At 42.4% G+C, this 20,106-nt stretch overlaps 1 protein-coding gene across 2 annotated transcripts in view; it reads right to left on the reverse strand.

The window, feature by feature from the left end:
- Positions 1–20,106, reverse strand: part of xpnpep1 (X-prolyl aminopeptidase (aminopeptidase P) 1, soluble) — a 157,571-nt gene that overhangs the window by 37,544 nt on the left and 99,921 nt on the right. For both annotated transcript variants that reach the window (XM_056279643.1, XM_056279642.1), the window contains exons 7-16: positions 17,906–18,001; positions 12,534–12,615; positions 8,222–8,432; positions 6,113–6,202; positions 5,963–6,013; positions 5,764–5,822; positions 5,296–5,373; positions 4,534–4,605; positions 3,839–3,899; positions 2,056–2,125 (exon numbers count right to left, since the gene is read on the reverse strand). In XM_056279643.1, coding sequence (XP_056135618.1) covers positions 2,056–2,125; positions 3,839–3,899; positions 4,534–4,605; positions 5,296–5,373; positions 5,764–5,822; positions 5,963–6,013; positions 6,113–6,202; positions 8,222–8,432; positions 12,534–12,615; positions 17,906–18,001 — 870 coding nt within the window. The remainder of the gene's footprint in view (positions 1–2,055; positions 2,126–3,838; positions 3,900–4,533; positions 4,606–5,295; positions 5,374–5,763; positions 5,823–5,962; positions 6,014–6,112; positions 6,203–8,221; positions 8,433–12,533; positions 12,616–17,905; positions 18,002–20,106) is intronic.

Consider the following 20,106-nt stretch of genomic DNA (forward strand, 5'->3'; position numbering starts at 1 on the left):
AACTGACAGAAAGCACTCTGTTCAGCAATGAGAAGAGAAGAAATACAAGAGAATATATAGAATATGCTATATCAAATATTAGGGAAATATCACTCAAACCCTGTGCCTTGTATAAACATGTTTAATATATTTTGATATAAAATGATGATTAATGCTACTGAATAAAATATAGAACTGGTACAGCGAATTTATCTGTGGTGGAGTGAAGTGCAGTTACACCTATCTCGAGTCAGTAACATTAGCTCGAGCCAGGTTAAAATGCAAGACACAAGCAAAGACGCACCAGAGACGGGGAGAAAGTAGAATGGCAGAGGACACAGATCCATATAGCTATATGCCCAATGAAAATCCGTCCTGTTTTGATTGTTTTTAAATCTCTGGTGTTTTTAAATAATTATTCTAATAAACTGACTGTTGAGCCTTTACGCAGAATTGACAATTTCATGAAGGTCACCATTGAAACTTTAACTACACAGAGTGTTGAAGTTTCTTGACTAACTTGTGTAAATGTTCTCACTTCATGTGACCACCACGTGCGGCAAATTAGACTTGAAGCATCACCACAAGAGGCTATTAAATCAACCTTTTTTTATAAACAATTTTTTGTGCTAAAGGACACTGTTATACCGGGATCAGACTACATGAATTCAGTCTGATTTTGACATGATTTTGTCATCACTGACAAATTTCCAGCATCGGGCCCAATAATGAACGTCAGGAATGACAAATGGGTATCTTTGTCCCATGTAGTGTGACATAATTGAAGAACAGTGATGTGAAGTCTGGGATGCCCCATGGCACCTTGAGGAAAAGTCTAGCATGTCAGAATTTTTTGTATTTTCCTACTTAGTCTGACCACTCCTATGACATATTCCTTGACATTGACCAATATGATGACTGAGTGCTCTCTGGTGCACATATGTGAACATGGCAAAGAGAAGGAAGGATACTGCTGCTGCTGTTGTCAGGTGCAACAACGAAATTGAGGAAAGGTTCATTGAGCAGTGGCAACAATACCCCTATCTTTTAGATGTTTCATAGAGAGAAGACCATGACACAGTCAAAAAAGGCTAAATGTTGGTGAGAAATAGTGGAGGCACATCATTAACCTGGTGAGTAGCTGGTTAAACTATGCTAGGTTATCATTTCCCCAGTAGCACTAGCTGTAACAGCGTCCATAATAGTTTTTTTTTCCCTTTCTTTCGTTTTTATTTTTGGAACACATGACCCCCAGCATCACACATAGCATTTCTATAGCCATGATTGACAATTTCTTGACCCTCCTCCCCAATGACCTATGAACTCACGCAAGATCATTAAAGGCAGCATACGATGATTGGTCAGGGGTCATACTTGTAGTGTTGCCAGTCTCCCAGCCAAGACACGGCAATAATTTATGGCACTATGATTGCCTAATCGGACATAGTGAACCATCGTGAAAGACAAAAATATCGCGTAGTCTGATCCCAGCATTAGTGTATTTTGTAGTCACTAGCTTCCGAGACCTGATTTGGTAATCATGCCTGTGGATATTGATTTTGGCTTAGGGGCTTTGTCCGTTAGAGTGACACCAGTAAAGTTTATCAGCATTGAGTCTGTGTGACGGCGTGCACTGCTCATCCAGCGGATTCCGTGGTGCCTCCTAGTCCCAATACTCCTAGTATTTGATCAGCGATGCAAAAACAATTACGCCTTTCTCATGAATGGTCAAACATGCCTGAAATTTTTGTCAGCAGCACTCAATATTACAAGATGCCAACATATGCATGGGTTTGTTCCATTTAACATCCCTTTGAGATGTAATATTATCTCTAAGAAAATGTATGAACATTATGAAAAAACTGAATAGAACAAAAATTATCTTGGTACATTATGTATTACATGAAATCTGTAGAATATAAATGTAATGTATATGAAACCTTTTTTTTTTAAGCCATACAATGCATATCATTACTACAGCTTCAGTACCTATGGGTTAAAAAAGACAAGTCATTTAAGCCCAAGTATAAACTGTTTGATCACACATTTGAATTACTACATTAAGAGAGGAAGTACCTTTGGTTCCATTTGGGAAAACTGCAGCACTGACAGCTATGTGTCCTTTCAGCACATACGTAAAGCATTCCTTGGGGAAAAAACAGAGCACCCAGTACAGACTTGTGTTGGATTAATTTCATTCAACTTACAATGAAACTAACAACACAATTCACACACAAAAGAAGAATGACAGAAACCAGATTAAACCTTCTTAACATACTGGACACCAGATCTATTTTATGCGAAAAGATTCCCAGAATTTGAACTCTAAAGTCCACCTGCCCAACTAACTGCCTAACAACATTGTTAATATTAAATACATTAAATTTAACACATCTGTCTGAACATTATTGGAGTGAAACAGATACACGACACAGCAAATCATTAGGATAGTTACAGGCATACTAAGGGAGTGAATTCTCACTTCTTTTTAAAAAAAATAAATTTACTTCTGATTTTTCCCTTTTTCTCCCAATTTAGTGGCCAATCGATCCCTATTTTAGTTCAAACACCCACCCTTGGTACTGCATATGTTCGCCAACTGCATCTCCGGCCGGCAGTCTCGAAGGAGATGCCTCGCCACTTCGTGACAAGGCAAATCCAGGCCGAACCACTGCTATTTCTGACACACACACAGACGCATTAATGTGACGAACACAAGCCAACTCCGCCCCCCTCCCGAAGACAGCGTTGCCAATTATTGCTGTTTCATCGAGTCCGGCCATAGTTGGATCTGATGAGATGGGGGCGCGAACCCCGGTCCCCAGTGGGCAACTGCATCGACACACAAAGCCGATGCTTAGACCGCTACACCACCGCAGACCCTGTGAATTCTCACTTTTGCCATCAGGGCGCCAATATGTTTGCCAGCCTGTAAAAGTAATCATTATTCTAAATTATTTATCCCCTCTGCAATTTGTCTACTTAATATATAGTCCTCCTGCCTTACATAGGCCTACTGTAAGCTCAAACACAATATTTTAAATATGTCATCTGTCTGATCTATGCAAACAGTACATCGTTAGGTGATGAATTCTCCTCTGAATTGAACTGATGTGTTTTGATATGTACACTACTACTAATACTACATGGCCAAAAGTCTGTGGACATCCCTTCTAATTTGTGGATTCTGTTATTTCAGCCACACCGATTGCTAACAGGTGCATACAATCAAGCATAAAGCCATGCAATCTCCCTAGACTAACACTGGCAGTGAAAGGGGTCATACTGAAGAGCTGCCGTGGTCAGCTTTAAGTGCCGTTATTATGAAGTGGAAACATCTAAGAGCAACAATGGTTAACCCACGAAGCCATAGGCCACACAAACTCACAGAATGGGGCCGCAGAATGTTGAAGTGTGTAGCAGGTAGAAATCATATGTCCTTGCAACACTCATAACTGAGTTCTAAACTGCCTCTGGAAGAAACATCGGTGCAAGAACTGTTCATCGGCATGTCCCAAAATCTAGTGGAAAGCCTTCCCAGAAGAGTAGAGGCTGTTATAGTAGCAAAGGGGGACCGACTCCATCATAATGGCCATGGTTTTGGAATGAAATGTTCAAAAAAACACATGTGGGTGTGATGTTCAGCCGTCAACATACCTTTGGCCATGAAGTTATGTGTTATTGCAAGCTTTCATGTCCAATTGCCCTCTTAGGGATAAATAAAGTTGCCTTGTATTGGAACTGCCTAAATCCACAGGCTAACTGACTGAATTCAAAGTCAACCAACCCCCAGTTTCCATGCAAAATGGTGAGAGAACAGAAATCTGGATTTTAGTAGCACAATCTCATATTAATTTACCTTCACAAAAGCAGAAGGTGTTCCAAAGTGCATGGTGCGGGTGACATCTGTGGTTCCATCACTGCCATAAACAATAAAAACTGGATAAATATTGATAGATGCTATTATTCTTTTATTAAGGTTATGTAACTGTTGGGGATACTTAAAAATCTCCTCCTTCTTTCGGCTTGTTCTCTGTTTCTCAGGGGTTGCCACAGTGGATTTTATAGTTTCTATCAGTACCCTGTGAGGGCACAGCACCAATGGCGGCTGTTGTTAACCCAGCCCTCCAATGATCCGGTATGGTCTTGTCAGTCCGCATACCAATTTCGAAAAATTTTATGTCGGATGCCCTTCCTGACACAACTACTAACCCTATGGACGGGGGCACAGGTAAAGCGCTGGATGCCATCCCAGTATTCACGGACTTGTGCCCATGCCTGTCACCCTAGGGACAGTTAAAAATACCAGATTATATTGGTAGATGTAGATACAGCACAAGAAATCCTATGTGTGTCTCATACCAAAAACTGCATTCTTATTCATTTGCAGAGCTTTTCCTTTATCAGTGGGTAGGGTAGCCAGTGGACAAGTTCTTAGAAGATATGAACTGATAAAGATTAAAAAATGAATTAGTCCTAAAAACAAGACAAAACCTGGATCTGGCTGGCTGCTCTAAATATAATGAACAGTATTAATGTTTCTGTTCTACTTACCTGTACTGAGCTCCAGAGTCTATCAAGTAAACCTCATTCAAGGAAAGGGTTCTGTTGGTTTCTGGCAAGGGTCTAAATAAAATAAACACCAGGTACAACTGATAAAAAAAACAAGACAGTAAAATATGACATATTTAGAATGTCATAGCTATAGTTATGTGACAACAGACCTGGGTCAATTATCATGATCAAGGTATACTTTATCAATCCCCGTGGGGAAATTCATCCTCTACATTTAACCCATGCTAGCCGTGTAGCTAGGAGCAGTGGGCAGCCGCAGTGCAGTGCAGTGCCCGGGGACCAACTCCAGTTCCTTTTGCCATGCCTTGGTCAGGGGCAGATCCAGGAGTATTAACCCTAGCATACATGTCTTTGATGGGGGGAGGAAACTAGAGCACCCAGCGGAAGCCCATGCAGACATGGGGAGAACATGCAAACTCCACACAGAAAGGACCTGGGATGGCCTTGGGTTCGAACCAAGGACCTTCTTGCTGTGAGGCAACAGTGCTAACCACTGAGCCACGGTGCTGCCCTGAGCTCTTAATATGCATCAGATGGAGCATCAGATGGATGTTGTTTTCTCCACAGCACCTTCCAGTAAGTACCAGAAAGTCCAGCTAATTTGAAATGCCATTAAGTCAGTTGTATTTTTCTGTGACATCATCTGATTTGCTGCAAAGTGATAATCTGACTAAGAAAAAAAAAACTCAAATTAATTTATGGATACGATTTAAACCAGGAGTGTTCAATAAACTGACTGACCTGTAATGAATGATTGCACCATTTGGACCAACACTTGAGATTGTAGGGAAACTGAGGCCGACAAAATGTTTCTGTTGACTGAGAAACAACACAGATTATTCTTGTCAGGAAGTTTAGTGAAATGGACCAATTTTAAGATCTCCCTGAAATAGATAAGAATAAAAAAAGGCAATTTTAAACAAACATAAAACAATAATAAAAAAAATCTATCTAATATATATCTGTCCAACCAGCTGGTTTCTTGTTAGATTAATATTACATGCAGAAAGATTATTATTAAAATCTGTGACTCTTATTTACTGCTGTACTAGACTATGCATTTTCTAAACATTTTGGGCCCTTCTCATTCCAGCAGAGGGCAATATAACTCCAAAACATCACCAAACATTGCCACATGTTTTCAAAACAAGACACTTCTGTTATTTTGTGAAAACTGACATTATGTTAAAACAGAAAAAGAAACCCTACCTGCGAAATTCCTCAGCCTTATCTGCAGCAGAGATCTCAGTCACTGTGCCTTTGGGAATCTATAGATAATAAGCACACCCTGCATTCATACAACCACTGTAACACACTCACACAGCTCAAGTTTAAACCCACTGGTGTTACATAATCATGTGTACATTGACATTATTGTTGGCTTTATGCTTTAAAGCTGTAAAAATACCTCCTTTTCCAGCCAAGCAAAGAGTTCACAAAGGGCAACTGCATCCTTGATCTGTTAATGAGAGACAAGAAAGTTGAAACATGGAATCAGTCAGGGGTTCATCATGAATGTGAATGATAAGGGTTTTTCAGTAATTCTAAAGGTTCTTACATGAGCCATTTTCATGCCTTGAATTTCAGTGGTGTTCTTGACAGCCTTGGCGAGGCAGAGTGGAGTGTAGGGGATGGGCGACCGATGAATCTGGAAAATGTACACAAAACAGAAACTTCCACATTAAGGTACTGTCCTCAGCTAGCATGATTAAAAATGTTATGTTACACTTTATTGATCCCCATGAGGAAATTTGATATTTGCATTTGACCCATACAAATTACTTAGGAGCAGTGGGCAGCCACAGTGTAGCACTTGAAGACCGACCCCAAGTTCAGAGGACAGTGTCTTGGTCAAGGACAACGGCAAGAGTACCTGATACTAAACCAAACACTGCGTATCTTTGGATGTGGGAGGAAACTCTAGTACCTGGAGGAAATCCACACAAGCACAGGGAGAACATGCAAATGCCACACAGAGGGCCTGTACTCAATCCAGGAAGATCTTTCTTGCAAGGCAAAAGTGCTAACCACTGCTCCACCATGTTACCCCAATGTTTGTTGTGAATGAACATTAAAATTATCTGATATACTTAGACTGACACTACTACAACTACTACTACTACTACTACTACTTTCAGCTTCTCCCGTTAGGGGTCATCACAGCGGATCATCTTGTTTCCATCTCTTCCTGGCCTCTGCATCTTCCTCTGTCACACCAGCCACTTGCATGTCCTCCCTCACCACATCCATAAACCTCCTCTTTAGCCTTCCTCTTTTCCTCTTCCCTGGCAGCTCCATATTCAGCATCTTTCTCCCAATATACCCAGCATCTCTCCTCCACACAAGTCCAAGCCATCTCAATCTTGCCTCTCTTGCTTCGTCTCCAAAACGTCCAACCTGAGCTGTCCCTCTAATATAATAATTTCTAATCCTGTCCTTCTTCGTCACTCCCAATGAAAATCTTAGCATCTTCTACTCTGCCACCTCCAGCTCCGCCTCCTGTCTTTTTGTCAGTGCCACCATCTCCAAACCATATAACATAGCTGGTCTCACTACCAACTTGTAAACTTTCCCTTTAATTCTTGCTGGTACCCTTCTATCGCAAATAACTCCTGACACTCTTCTCTAGCCTGCCTGCACTCCCTTCACCTCTCTTTCAGATGCCCATTACTTTGAACAGTTGACCCCAGGTATTTAAACTCATCCACCTTCACCACCTCTACTCCTTGCATCCTCAACATTCTGCCTTCCTCCCCATCTTAATCTTACTGATTTTCATTCCTCTTCCCTCCACTGCGTATCTCCACCTCTCCAGGCTCTCCTCAAACTACTCCCTACTATCGTTACAGATCACAATGTCATCCGCAAACATCATAGTCCATGGAGACTCCTGCCTGATCTTGTCCGTCAACCTGTCCATCACCACTGCAAACAAGAAAGGGCTCAGAGCCAATCCTTGGTATAATCCCACCTCCACCTTGAACCCATCTGTCAGTCCAACCGCACACCTCACCAGTCACACTTCCCTAATCCATATCCTGCACCACTTCTACATACTTCTCTGCAACTCCCGACTTCCTCATACAATATCACACCTCCTCTCTCAGCACCCTGCCATATGCGTTCTCCAAATCCACAAAGACACAAGGTAACTCCTTCTGACCTTCTCTATACTTCTCCATCCACATTCTCAAAGCAAACATCACATCTGTAGTGATCTTTCGTGGCATGAAACCATACTGCTGCTTGCTGATCATCACCTGTCCTCTTAACCTAGCTTCCATTACTCGTTCCCTTATCTTCATGATGTGGCTGATCAACTTTATACTTCTGTAGCTGCTACAGCTCTGCACATCACCCGTATTCTTGAAAATCAGAACGAGTATGCTTCTTCTCTACTCCTCAGGCTACTCTCACTTACTTAGACTGACACTAATTCAGGCATAAGGTCAAACCCACAAAGCCCAGACAGCAAATGATAGCAACAATTATTTTTTTGTCCCTTGAAGAGCTGTAGATACAAACAAATCCAGGAGCCTGGAGGTGCTGAGAGGTAAAACTGGAAAAGATATGTTCACTAGTATTAAGGAAGAATAAATTGGATTTAAGGATAGGCACCTCTGGTATCTGTAAAGCACTGACCACCAGACGGGAGCCCCTCTCTCACCTTGGGAATAACCTGTGTGAGGGCACAGCTGGCTTTGTCACAGATCCACACTTTGTCCTTGGATCCAAGTGAAGCACAGATAACTTGGAGCTCGGTGTAGATAGACTCATAGGGTGATGTCTGGATGCTCAGTTCAGGCTTGCTGGGAGAATCCAATTGCAGGTGGTTCCTGACTGCTGGTTCGGTCAGGCGCTTCTGGTCCACAAACAGCCTTAAGAGGAATGTGTGTGTGTGTGTGTGGGGGGGGGGTGTCAAAATTAAAGTCTGTATACTTCTACAGTCTGTTCATGATTAAGCATCACACCACCGCCTCTGTAATTTATATGAAGCTCTGTTTCCTCTGCATTTCTAGTCAGACCCTGGCATGTTGTCTTCTCAGTACAATGCTTACTACAATGTTTTACTGGGCTTTTACTGTAAGTGTTTTGGCGTTCTGCATCATCTGCTGGTTTGGCAATGCTACTGAGGCACAGAAAAAGACTGACAGAAAAATGGTAACATCAAGCCAGTAAACCATTAGCGATTACATAACCAAGTATGGAATGGATCTACAGAGACAGTACGATGAATAAGGCAAACAACAATGTGGGTGACAAGAGGTAACCTTTTGCCTGCTTATTTGAATTGTTGCCATCTGGATTGCAATCTTGCCCCCTCTATTCACTAAAAATAGATAAAAATTTGTATTTGTTCCACAAGTATTTAAGTTTTTAAACAAATAATGCATATAATAATTAGCAGGAAGTTCAGCTGGTCTGGGCAGGAGTTGACCCCATCCTAACTATTGTTCTCACTCTTTTCTTTTTTTTGCACTTAATCTGTTACAAGGTGCAAGGTATGTGTATGGGTGTGTGTATGTGTATTAATTTGTCTATTGGTGACTGTGATGTTGTGATGAAATGCATTGTGATTACATCTATTTAAAAAAGTATCTATCTATCTATCTGTCTGTCTGTCGATATATACATGCTACATAAACACAAACACATATCCCTCCATCCATTATCCGAACCGCTGGAGCCTATCCCAGCAGTCATTGCGCGGCAGGTGGGGAGATGGCCAGGCCGCCAGGCCATCACACACACACACACACACACACATTCGTACCTAGGGGCAATTCAGTGTGGCCGATTCACCTGATCTACATGTCTTTGGACTGTGGGAGGAAACCAGGGCACCCAGAGTAAACCCACCCCACGCAGACATGGGGAGAACATGCAAACTCCACACAGAGGATGACCCGGGATGACTCCCAAGGTTGGACTACCCTGGGACTCGAACCCAGGACCTTCTTGATGTGAGGTGACCGCGCTAACCACTGTGCTGCCCACAAACACATATTTAAGACTGATTAAATTAACAATTACATAATTAACATACCAATATATATTAACAAATACATATTTATAATAGTATTAATAAAATAAATGTTAACATTAAATGTTTTTATAAAATGTTCAATTATAATAGGCGATTCTGGCACATCAGGCCATTTGCTCATAGTGGAGACCACCAGGTGGAGTGAGGTGAGGAGATATTTTGAACAAACTGATAGATCAACTGTTCACTGCAAGGTATGCAATATAAGCTTAACTATAATTAGTTTCATTTGGGAGTACCACAAACAGAATAAGAACTCAAAATAAAGACCTTATCCGCAGAGAGGGTCTAAGGACAGGATGCTGTGTTGCTGTTAAGCCCACTGAGGCAAATTTGTAATTTGTGATATTGGGCTATACAAATAAAATTGAGCTCAAATCAGACTGTGGAAAACAATGCAGAGACCCAACTGTGTCGTTTCTTTTTTTTTTATGGCGGAATCTGAAAACAATGTCAAGTCAAGTCAGTCATTGAGGTCAGTCATTGAGATAAGCTTGTTTGGCAACACAGGAGTCTCCATATCCCATAGTGAGACATTAAAATGAATGCTATGAAAGAGAACTTAAGGTTACTTCTGTAACCCCGCTTTTCTGAGTAGCATAAGTGAGATGTCTCACCAGACCACCCTCTTGCTGCTGGGGTGAAGCAAGAAGAGGTGTGCTTGTTTTGAATGATGAGTGACACTGCATCAGTCATATATAAGGTGTAGGGCCCTGACATAGATATCATGACTGCAAGCAAATCAGGGCTGGCGTACAAGTGCTTTTGTGAATACGCGAAGAGGTGTATCCCATAGTGAGACATCGCATTCATGCTACTCAGAGAATTGGGGTTACGGAAGTAACCTTAAGTTTTTATGGTGTCCCATTTGGTGCTAGCCAACCAGCCAGCAGCTAGTAAGATAGCAAGCAAGCATTACAGAAGAGATACTTTCATAGAGATAAAACTAGTAACCCAACATTAACATTCATTTTATCAGCTCTGTATAACACAGCATTGTGGAACTGTAAATCTACTGAAGAGTGATACACTTACTGTGTTGACAATAATATTATTAGCAGAATATCATTAAGTGTTGTCGATGCAAAAAGTGATATGCACTGTAGCTAATGATCCTGATGAATAGCCCCGACAGGGCTCTGCTGGATGTTTTACATAGCATTGTCTTAAACATTTCTTCTAAAACCTCCTATGGTAAAATGTCCAGCAGTCTTGAATCAGGGCTATGTAGCTGCCAAATTGTCAAAGATACAAGATCATTGCTGTATCATGGGTTCTAACTACTGTTTACACTGAACATCCCGTTGTTCATGACAGCGGTCATGCATTTTATGTTAAAATTTGCATACTCAGAGAAAAAGAAAGTGATTCCCTAAATGATTAATTAATAATAGAGCATAGAAAGCTGCATCGTTTTTCTCAACCACCTCTAATATTTTAAAAGTCACAACAGAAAAATATCGCTTATAGAGCTGATTTTACAGAAAAATCTAATTGAACTCAATTAATTCCATTCTGCTTAGCCTGGTTTTTGTGCTCAAATTCACTACCTGAAGGTAGTTTGAAATATTCCTGTTGTTGGAACATCTCTGTAGACAATCTTTGATATCAATATCATCAACTATTCAAATTAAAAAAAAACAAAGTGTTTGGTGAGAAATTGATCTGAGTTGATCTACAGATAGAGAAATTATCAAAATCCTTAATCCCACCTTCAAAACAAATCCTGATTCATTTTCGTCATTAAAATCAAAGTCGTCATTGTTGCAAACTTATGTGTTGAGACATGGTGGAAGAGTTTTCCATCACTGGACAGAATTTGCCTAATTTTTACTCACTCTTTTTACTCACTCTTTTGACTTTCAAATTCTTTGAAAAAATTATTTGCCAAATTCTTTGAAAGGTAACTTTCAAAGTCAAAGTTGAAAGTTGAGTGACTCTTATGAGTGACACATCACTCTTGAGTGATGAGTAACTTTTACTCATCACTGGACAGAACTGCTTCATTTTTTTATTTTGACAAGAACACAGTATGTCAAATCTGCTGACGATCACCCTGATCAGTAACACAGAAATGCAAAGGTGAGTCAATTGACTTGTCTCAGTTTTACGTGGGACAATTTTTGAACTGCAGTCATCAACTTGTAGGTGTGTAATGGAAAAGTAAAAGTTTAAAGAGAGACTGACATGGCCTTTCTGAACACATTGTTTTAACATTGGGAGTTTTAATCATAACCGGAAATAGTTGTGGTCTTATGAATTCAAAGCTATTGGCTACTGTCTTTCCATGCATTTAGCATGCGACCACAGCATGGTGACCACGCATTTCGCATGCGACCACAGCATGGTGGTAGGCCTACGGCATGGCAGTGCAATACAACTTGGCAAATAATATGTTCGATGATGCAAATAACTGTTAGATAGATAGATGATATTTAGATAGACAGATAGATAGATAGATAGCAATATGTCATAGCAAGATCGATAAAATCTCAGCAAAATAGCACCAATTCGAGCCAAGTAGCTAGCAGGGGGGGGTGAAAGAACGGCTTCTTCGTGGTTCTGCAGCATCTTGCTATGGACACACCCTATACGCAAATTGACTGGTGTTTACGTATCCACCGGCACAATTTGTCATTGGACACCATGTATAGTCAGTCACATATCTCTCTCGAGTGGCTGCAGATGAGTTGTTTTGGCCACTGAATTTCTCCGTGGTCACATTTCAACTCGGAACATAGCCTATCAATAGGAATTTTCAGATTCTGATGTCAGTATCACTTTAAAAACAAATCCCTTCTACCATGGAGCAAAGAGCAATATCACTTACGTTGGAATGAGTAATAGGCAATGCTTTACCTTTTAAAGATTTGACCAAAGCATTCATTATCATATGGTTGTTATGGTGGGAGGTGCTTTTGAGCGCGCTTACCTTATATTGTTCATTCCTACAATGGCATATGCAAAGAACACTGGGTTGTACTCGATATCTGAACCACGGAGGTTGAAAAGCCCTGGGAGATGAAAAGTGCAATAATCAGTGATATAAAATCCATCAGATTCAACCCCAAATCAGGACTTTGCCACTTAAAATATGGCAAGTAGCAGACTGCTGCTCTGACCTACTGTCACTGCCATGACAGTGTCAGGGACTGTAATTGAAATTATTTACTTAAAAAGGCACCTTCCCTTTTTTTGAAAAAAAGACAGCAAGTCTGAGGCACCACATATAGTAAATGATATCTGCCTATAATCAAGTATCTTACATGCACAGTATACAGTGCATCCGGAAAGTATTCAAACCCCTTCACTTTCCCCACATTTTGTTATGTTACAGCCTTATTCCAAAATGGATTAAATTCCTTTTTTTTTCTCATCAATCTACACACAATACCCCATAATGACAAAGTGAAAAGGGTTTTGTAGAAATTTTTGCAAATTTATCAAAAATAAAAAACTGAAATATTGCATGTACATAAGTATTCACACCCTTTGCTATGACGCTCAAAATTGAGCTCAGGTTCATCCTGTTTCCACTGATCATCCTTGAGATGTTTCTACATCTTGATTGGAGTCCACCTGTAGTAAATTCAATTGATCGGACATGATTTGGAAAGGCACACACCTGTCTATATAAGGTCCCACTGTTGACAAGTTCATGTCAGAGCAGAAACCAAGCCATGAAGTCAAAGGAATTGTCTGTGGACCTCCAAGACAGGATTGTGTCGAGGCACAGATCTGGGGAAGGGTACAAAACATTTCTACAGCTTTGAAGGTCCCGAAGAGCACAGTTGTCTCCATCATTCATAAATGGAAAAAGTTTGGATCCACCAGGACTCTTCCTAGCGCTGTCCGCCCAGCCAAACTGAGCAATCGGGGCAGAAGGGCCTTGGTCAGGGAGGTGACCAAGAACCCGATGGTCACTCTGACAGAGCTCCAGTGTTCCTCTGTGGAGATGGGAGAACCTTCCAGAAGGACAACCATCTCTGCAGCACTCCACCAATCAGGCCTTTATGGTAGAGTGGCCAGATGGAAGCCTCTGCTCAGTAAAAGGCACATGACAGCCCACTTGGAGTTTGCCAGAAAGCACCTAAAGGACTCTCAGACCATGAAAAACAAGATTCTCTGGTCTGATGAAACCAAGATTGAACTCTTTGGCCTGAATGCCAAATGTCACGTCTGGAGGAAACCAGGCACCTCTCATCACCTTGCTAATACCATCCCTACAGTGAAGCATGGTGGTGGCAGCATCATGCTGTGGGGATGTTTTTCAGCGGCAGGAACTGGGAGACTAGTCAGGATTGAGGGAAAGATGAATGGAGCAAAGTACAGAGAGATCCTTGATGTAAACCTGCTCCAGAGCGCTCAGGACCTCAGACTGGGGCGAAGGTTTACCTTTCAACACGACAACGACCCTAAGCATACAGCCAAGACAACAAAGGAGTGGCTTCGGGACAAGTCTGTGAATGTCCCTGAGTGGCCCAGCCAAAGCCCAAACTTGAACCCCATTGAACATCTCTGGAAAGACCTGAAAATAGTTGTGCAACGACGCTCCCCATCTAACCTTACATAGCTCGAGAGGATCTGCAGAGAAGAATGGGAGAAATACCCGAAATATAGGTGTGCCAAGCTTGTAGCTTTGTAACCAAGAAGACTTGAGGCTGTAATCGCTGTCAATGGTGCCTCAACCAAGTACTGAGTAAAGGCTGTGAATACTTATGTACATGCAATATTTCAGTTTTTTATTTTTAATACATTTGCAAAAATTTCTACAAAACCTTTTTCGCTTTGTCATTATGGGTTATTGTATGTAGATTGATGAGGGAATGAAAGGAATGTAATCCATTTTGGAATAAGGCTGTAACATAACAAAATGTGGGGAAAGTGAAGGGGTGTGAATACTTTCCGGATGCACTCTATATAGCAGCCACTGTCTCAATCAAACCTCATTGAACTGTGGTGTATTTAGCTAAAATCTTACATCCTGTACCTTTTAAACTCAAATATGTCTCATATTCAATTCAAAATACACTACCGTTCAAAAGTTTGGGATCACCCAAACAATTTCGTGTTTTCCATGAAAAGTCACACTTATTCACCACCATATGTTGTGAAATGAATAGAAAATAGAGTCAAGACATTGACAAGGTTAGAAATAATGATTTGTGTTTGAAATAAGATTTTTTTTACATCAAACTTTGCTTTCGTCAAAGAATCCTCCATTTGCAGCAATTACAGCATTGCAGACCTTTGGCATTCTAGCTGTTAATTTGTTGAGGTAATCTGGAGAAATTGCACCCCACGCTTCCAGAAGCAGCTCCCACAAGTTGGATTGGTTGGATGGGCACTTCTTTGAGCAGATTGAGTTTCTGGAGCATCACATTTGTGGGGTCAATTAAACGCTCAAAATGGCCAGAAAAAGAGAACTTTCATCTGAAACTCGACAGTCTATTCTTGTTCTTAGAAATGAAGGCTATTCCATGCGAGAAATTGCTAAGAAATTGAAGATTTCCTACACCGGTGTGTACTACTCCCTTCAGAGGACAGCACAAACAGGCTCTAACAGGTACTATTTAATGAAGATGCCAGTTGGGGACCTGTGAGGCGTCTGTTTCTCAAACTAGAGACTCTAATGTACTTATCTTCTTGCTCAGTTGTGCAACGCGGCCTCCCACTTCTTTTTCTACTCTGGTTAGAGCCTGTTTGTGCTGTCCTCTGAAGGGAGTAGTACACACCGGTGTAGGAAATCTTCAATTTCTTAGCAATTTCTCGCATGGAATAGCCTTCATTTCTAAGAACAAGAATAGACTGTCGAGTTTCAGATGAAAGTTCTCTTTTTCTGGCCATTTTGAGCGTTTAATTGACCCCACAAATGTGATGCTCCAGAAACTCAATCTGCTCAAAGAAGTGCCCATCCAACCAATCCAACTTGTGGGAGCTGCTTCTGGAAGCGTGGGGTGCAATTTCTCCAGATTACCTCAACAAATTAACAGCTAGAATGCCAAAGGTCTGCAATGCTGTAATTGCTGCAAATGGAGGATTCTTTGACGAAAGCAAAGTTTGATGTAAAAAAAATCTTATTTCAAATACAAATCATTATTTCTAACCTTGTCAATGTCTTGACTCTATTTTCTATTCATTTCACAACATATGGTGGTGAATAAGTGTGACTTTTCATGGAAAACACAAAATTGTTTGGGTGATCCCAAACTTTTGAACGGTAGTGTATGTTTGATTTTAAACCTCAGTGCATTAGTTGCCATTATGGAATATTACTGTTATCGTACTCTGTGGATGTGCAAGCAAATATCTCCTCCATTTAAAAGAGACTGGAAGCCTCTTGTTGAAATGTGAGCCAATGGTCAATCAAAATCAGCATTATTCTAACTAAAGTTAACACTCAGGGCAACCAATCAGCCACAAGAGCTCATTAGGCCGGGTGCATGATGTGCTCAGACACGCATTCAGAGACAAACTCTTACCAGCTGGGCTCAGTGGATCATGAGCAGGTATTAAGACATATGTTATCATAGCAATACAGTAGCAGGAGCTGCGGTGTTCTGACAGGCACAAAATAAATCCAACGATTATCTTGAAAAAAACAAAACAAAATAAAGCTGCAACTCTATACAGCGGGGAGAACAAGTATTTGATACACTGCCGATTTTGCAGGTTTCCCCACTTACAAAGCATGTAGAGGTCTGTAATTTTTATCATAGGTACACTTCAACTGTGAGAGACGGAATCTAAAACAAAAATCCAGAAAATCACATTGTATGATTTTTAAATAATTAATTTGCATTTTATTGCATGAAATAAGTATTTGATCACCTACCAACCAGTAACAATTCCGGCTCTCACAGACCTGTTAGTTTTTCTTTAAGAAGCCCTCCTGTTCTCCACTCATTACCTGTATTAACTGCACCTGTTTGAACTCATTACCTGTATAAAAGACACCTGTCAACACACTCAATCAATCAGACTCCAACCTCTCCACAATGGCCAAGACCAGAGAGCTGTCTAAGGACATCAGGGACAAAATTGTAGACCTGCACAAGGCTGGGGTGGGCTACAGGACAATAGGCAAGCAGCTTTGTGAGAAGGCAACAACTGTTGGCGCAATTATTAGAAAATGGAAGAAGTTCAAGATGACGGTCAATCTCCCTCGGTCTCAGGCTCCATGCAAGATCTCACCTCGTGGGGCATCAATGATCATGAGAAAGGTGAGGGATCACCCCAGAACTACATGGCAGGACCTGGTCAATGACCTGAAGAGCGCTGGGACCACAGTCTCAAAGAAAACCATTAGTAACACATGACGCCGTCATGGATTAAAATCCCGCAGCGTATGCAAGGTCCCCCTGCTTGAGCCAGCGCATGTCCAGGCCCGTCTGAAGTTTGCCAATGACCATCTGGATGATCCAGAGGAGGAATGGGAGAAGGTCATGTGGTCTGATGAGACCAAAATAGAGCTTTTTGGTATAAACGCCACTCGCCGTATTTGGAGGAAGAAGAAGGATGAGTACAACCCCAAGAACACCATCCCAACCTTGAAGCATGGAGGTGGAAACATCATTCTTTGGGGATGCTTTTCTGCAAGGGGGCCAGGACGACTGCACCGTATTGAGGGGAGGATGGATGGGGCCATGTATCGCGAGATCTTGGCCAACAACCTCCTTCCCTCAATAAGAGCATTGAAGATGGGTCGTGGCTGGGTCTTCCAGCATGACAACGACCCGAAACACACAGCCAGGGCAACTAAGGAGTGGTTCCGTAAGAAGCATCTCAAGGAGTGGCCTAGCCAGTCTCAAGACCTGAACCCAATAGAAAATCTTTGGAGGGAGATGAAAGTCCATGTTGCCCAGCATCAGCCCCGAAATCTGAAGGATCTGGAGAAGATCTATATGGAGGAGTGGGTCAAAATCCCTGCTGCAGTGTGTGCAAACCTGGTCAAGAACTACAGGAAACGTCTGATCTCTGTAATTGCAAACAAAGGTTTCTTTACCAAATATTAAGTTCTGTTTTTCTGATGTATCAAATACTTATGTCATGCAATAAAAAGGAAATTAATTACTTAAAAATCATACAATTTGATTTTCTGGATTTCTGTTTTAGATTCCGTCTCTCACAGTTGAAGTGTACCTATGATAAAAATTACAGACCTCTACATGCTTTGTAAGTGGGTAAACCTGCAAAATCGGCAGTGTATCAAATACTTGTTCTCCCCACTGTATGTAGGCCCTGTCCCGATCAACTGTTCATTGCACAATAACGAGCCACCCGTTCTTAAAATATTAACCATACATGCAATCTCATCCAGCGCCGTGGCAACAAACCAGGTGACTTTCCTCTCCGTCATCTTCGCCCGCAGAGCGATGATCTTGTCTTGCCATGACAAACCTGCAGAACAACAACGATGCAAATCAGCATGACATGAAAACTGGGATGCCAAGTAGCTCATTTATCACGGAAAGGTTATGTCTATAAATACCATGGTCCGCAACCTGTGTTTGATTAAGCTTGGTAAATGGTAAATGGACTGCATTTATATAGCGCTTTTCTAATCTATCGGCCACTCAAAGCAGACAAGAGACAAGTGGTAGACAAGAGAAGGTGTAATTCATTGAGTACATCACATATGACAAGGGAACATAAGTATACAAAACAAAGGAGAGGAGCGCACACCTGAGGTTAGGTGCTGCTTAAACAGTACTTTGGTCCGACATTTACTTATTTATTTTTTTCAGGTTATTGTTGAATGTCAAAATTCCACATACCAGTTAAGTTGCTTACTTTTTGTTGAGCGATACAATTTATAGGCTTTTTTTTTTAATTATAAAGTTTTTTGACAGGCTGTATCACAGTGTGGTTTAGCAACCTGACAGCTCAGGACTGCAGACTGCTACAAAGATCTGTAAAGACACTAGCAAAAATCATCGGCATGGAAATACCAAAACTTCATAATATGTACACCAATCGCTGCAAAACAAAAGCCATTATTAAGGACACCAGCCAACCTGCTTATGTTCTGATCTCGCTCTTTCCATCTAAAATACGCTACCGGAGCAATCAAATCACACACCACCTGTCTCAGTAATAGTTTCTTTCCACATACGCACCCATATTTGCCTTACATTGTTGTGTTATTGTGTCCTCTATATTGTGTATATCACTGCCGACGTGGCATTTCCCCTCCTCGGTGCAGATTTCCTTTGTGCTCATGGGCTGCTGGTGGACATCAGGAATTGACGCCTGATTGACGCTGTCACCTTCGCTTCACACGCGTGTACACTCAGTGATACAGGCTCCGTCAGGCTGTCCAGCAAGCTCTCCAACGAGGACGTGTTTCTCCATCTTCTCTCTGAGATCCCTGACCTCACTCAGCCCACATTCTCGTCATCTACGACCAAACATGGGGTTGAGCACCACATCGTCACCACTGGCCCACCGGTGGACACCCGAGCTCGGCGCCTCGACCCGACCAAGCTCTCTGTTGCCAAGGCGGAGTTTGAGAACATGGAGCGCCTCGGCATCATCCACCACTCCAGCAGCCCGTGGGCTTCACCCCTCCACATAGTGCCTAAGCCTGGCGGTGGATGGCATCCATGTGGTGACTACCGTCGGCTCAATGACGCAACACGCCGGACCGCTACATGGTCCCTCACATCCAAGATTTCTCCGCCCACCTGGCTGGGAAAGTGACCTTTTCCAAGGTGGACCTCATCCGTGGATACCACCAGGTGCCCGTCCATCCCGCTGATATCCCCAAAACGGCTGTGACAACTCCGTTCGGACTGTTCCGAGTTCCTGCGCATGCCGTTTGGGCTCAAGAACTCTGCGCAGTCCTTCCAACACCTCATGGACTCAGTGTTGTGGGACTTGCCTTTCCTCTTTGTGTACCTGGATGACATCCTGGTCGCTAGCGCCTCCGTGTCTGAGCACTTGTCCCACTTCAGAGCCCTTTTCGAGAGGCTCAGCCTGCACGGGTTGATAGTTAACCCGGCCAAATGCCAGTTTGGTCTGAGCACCATCGACTTCCTGGGCCACCGGGTCTCCAAGGACGGGGCGGCCCCCCTTCCATCTAAGGTGGAGGCCGTCGCAGACTTTCCACGCCCACACACGGCCCGGTCCCTCCGGGAGTTCATTGGCATGGTGTCCTTCTACCACCGGTTCATCTCCCGGGCTGCCGATCTCCTCTGCCCCCTATATGAGGCTCTGAAGGGCACAGCCCCCAAACACTCCGTGGACTGGTCTGCAGAGAGGGACGAGGCTTTTAAGGATGTGAAGGCCGCCCTGGCTGACGCGGCGATGCTGGCACACCCTGTTTCTGGAGCGCCCATCGCCATCACGACAGATGCTTCGGACTACGCCGTCGGCATGGTTTACGAACAGTGGGTGAGCGGCGCGTGGCAGCCGCTTGCCTTCTTCAGCTGGCAGTTGAACTTGAGAGAGCGCAAATACAGCACCTTTGATCGTGAGCTGCTTGGCCTTTTCCTCGCTGTTAG

Source organism: Lampris incognitus, chromosome 5, assembly GCF_029633865.1.
Source record: "Lampris incognitus isolate fLamInc1 chromosome 5, fLamInc1.hap2, whole genome shotgun sequence".
NCBI classification, from domain to species: Eukaryota; Metazoa; Chordata; class Actinopteri; order Lampriformes; family Lampridae; genus Lampris; species Lampris incognitus.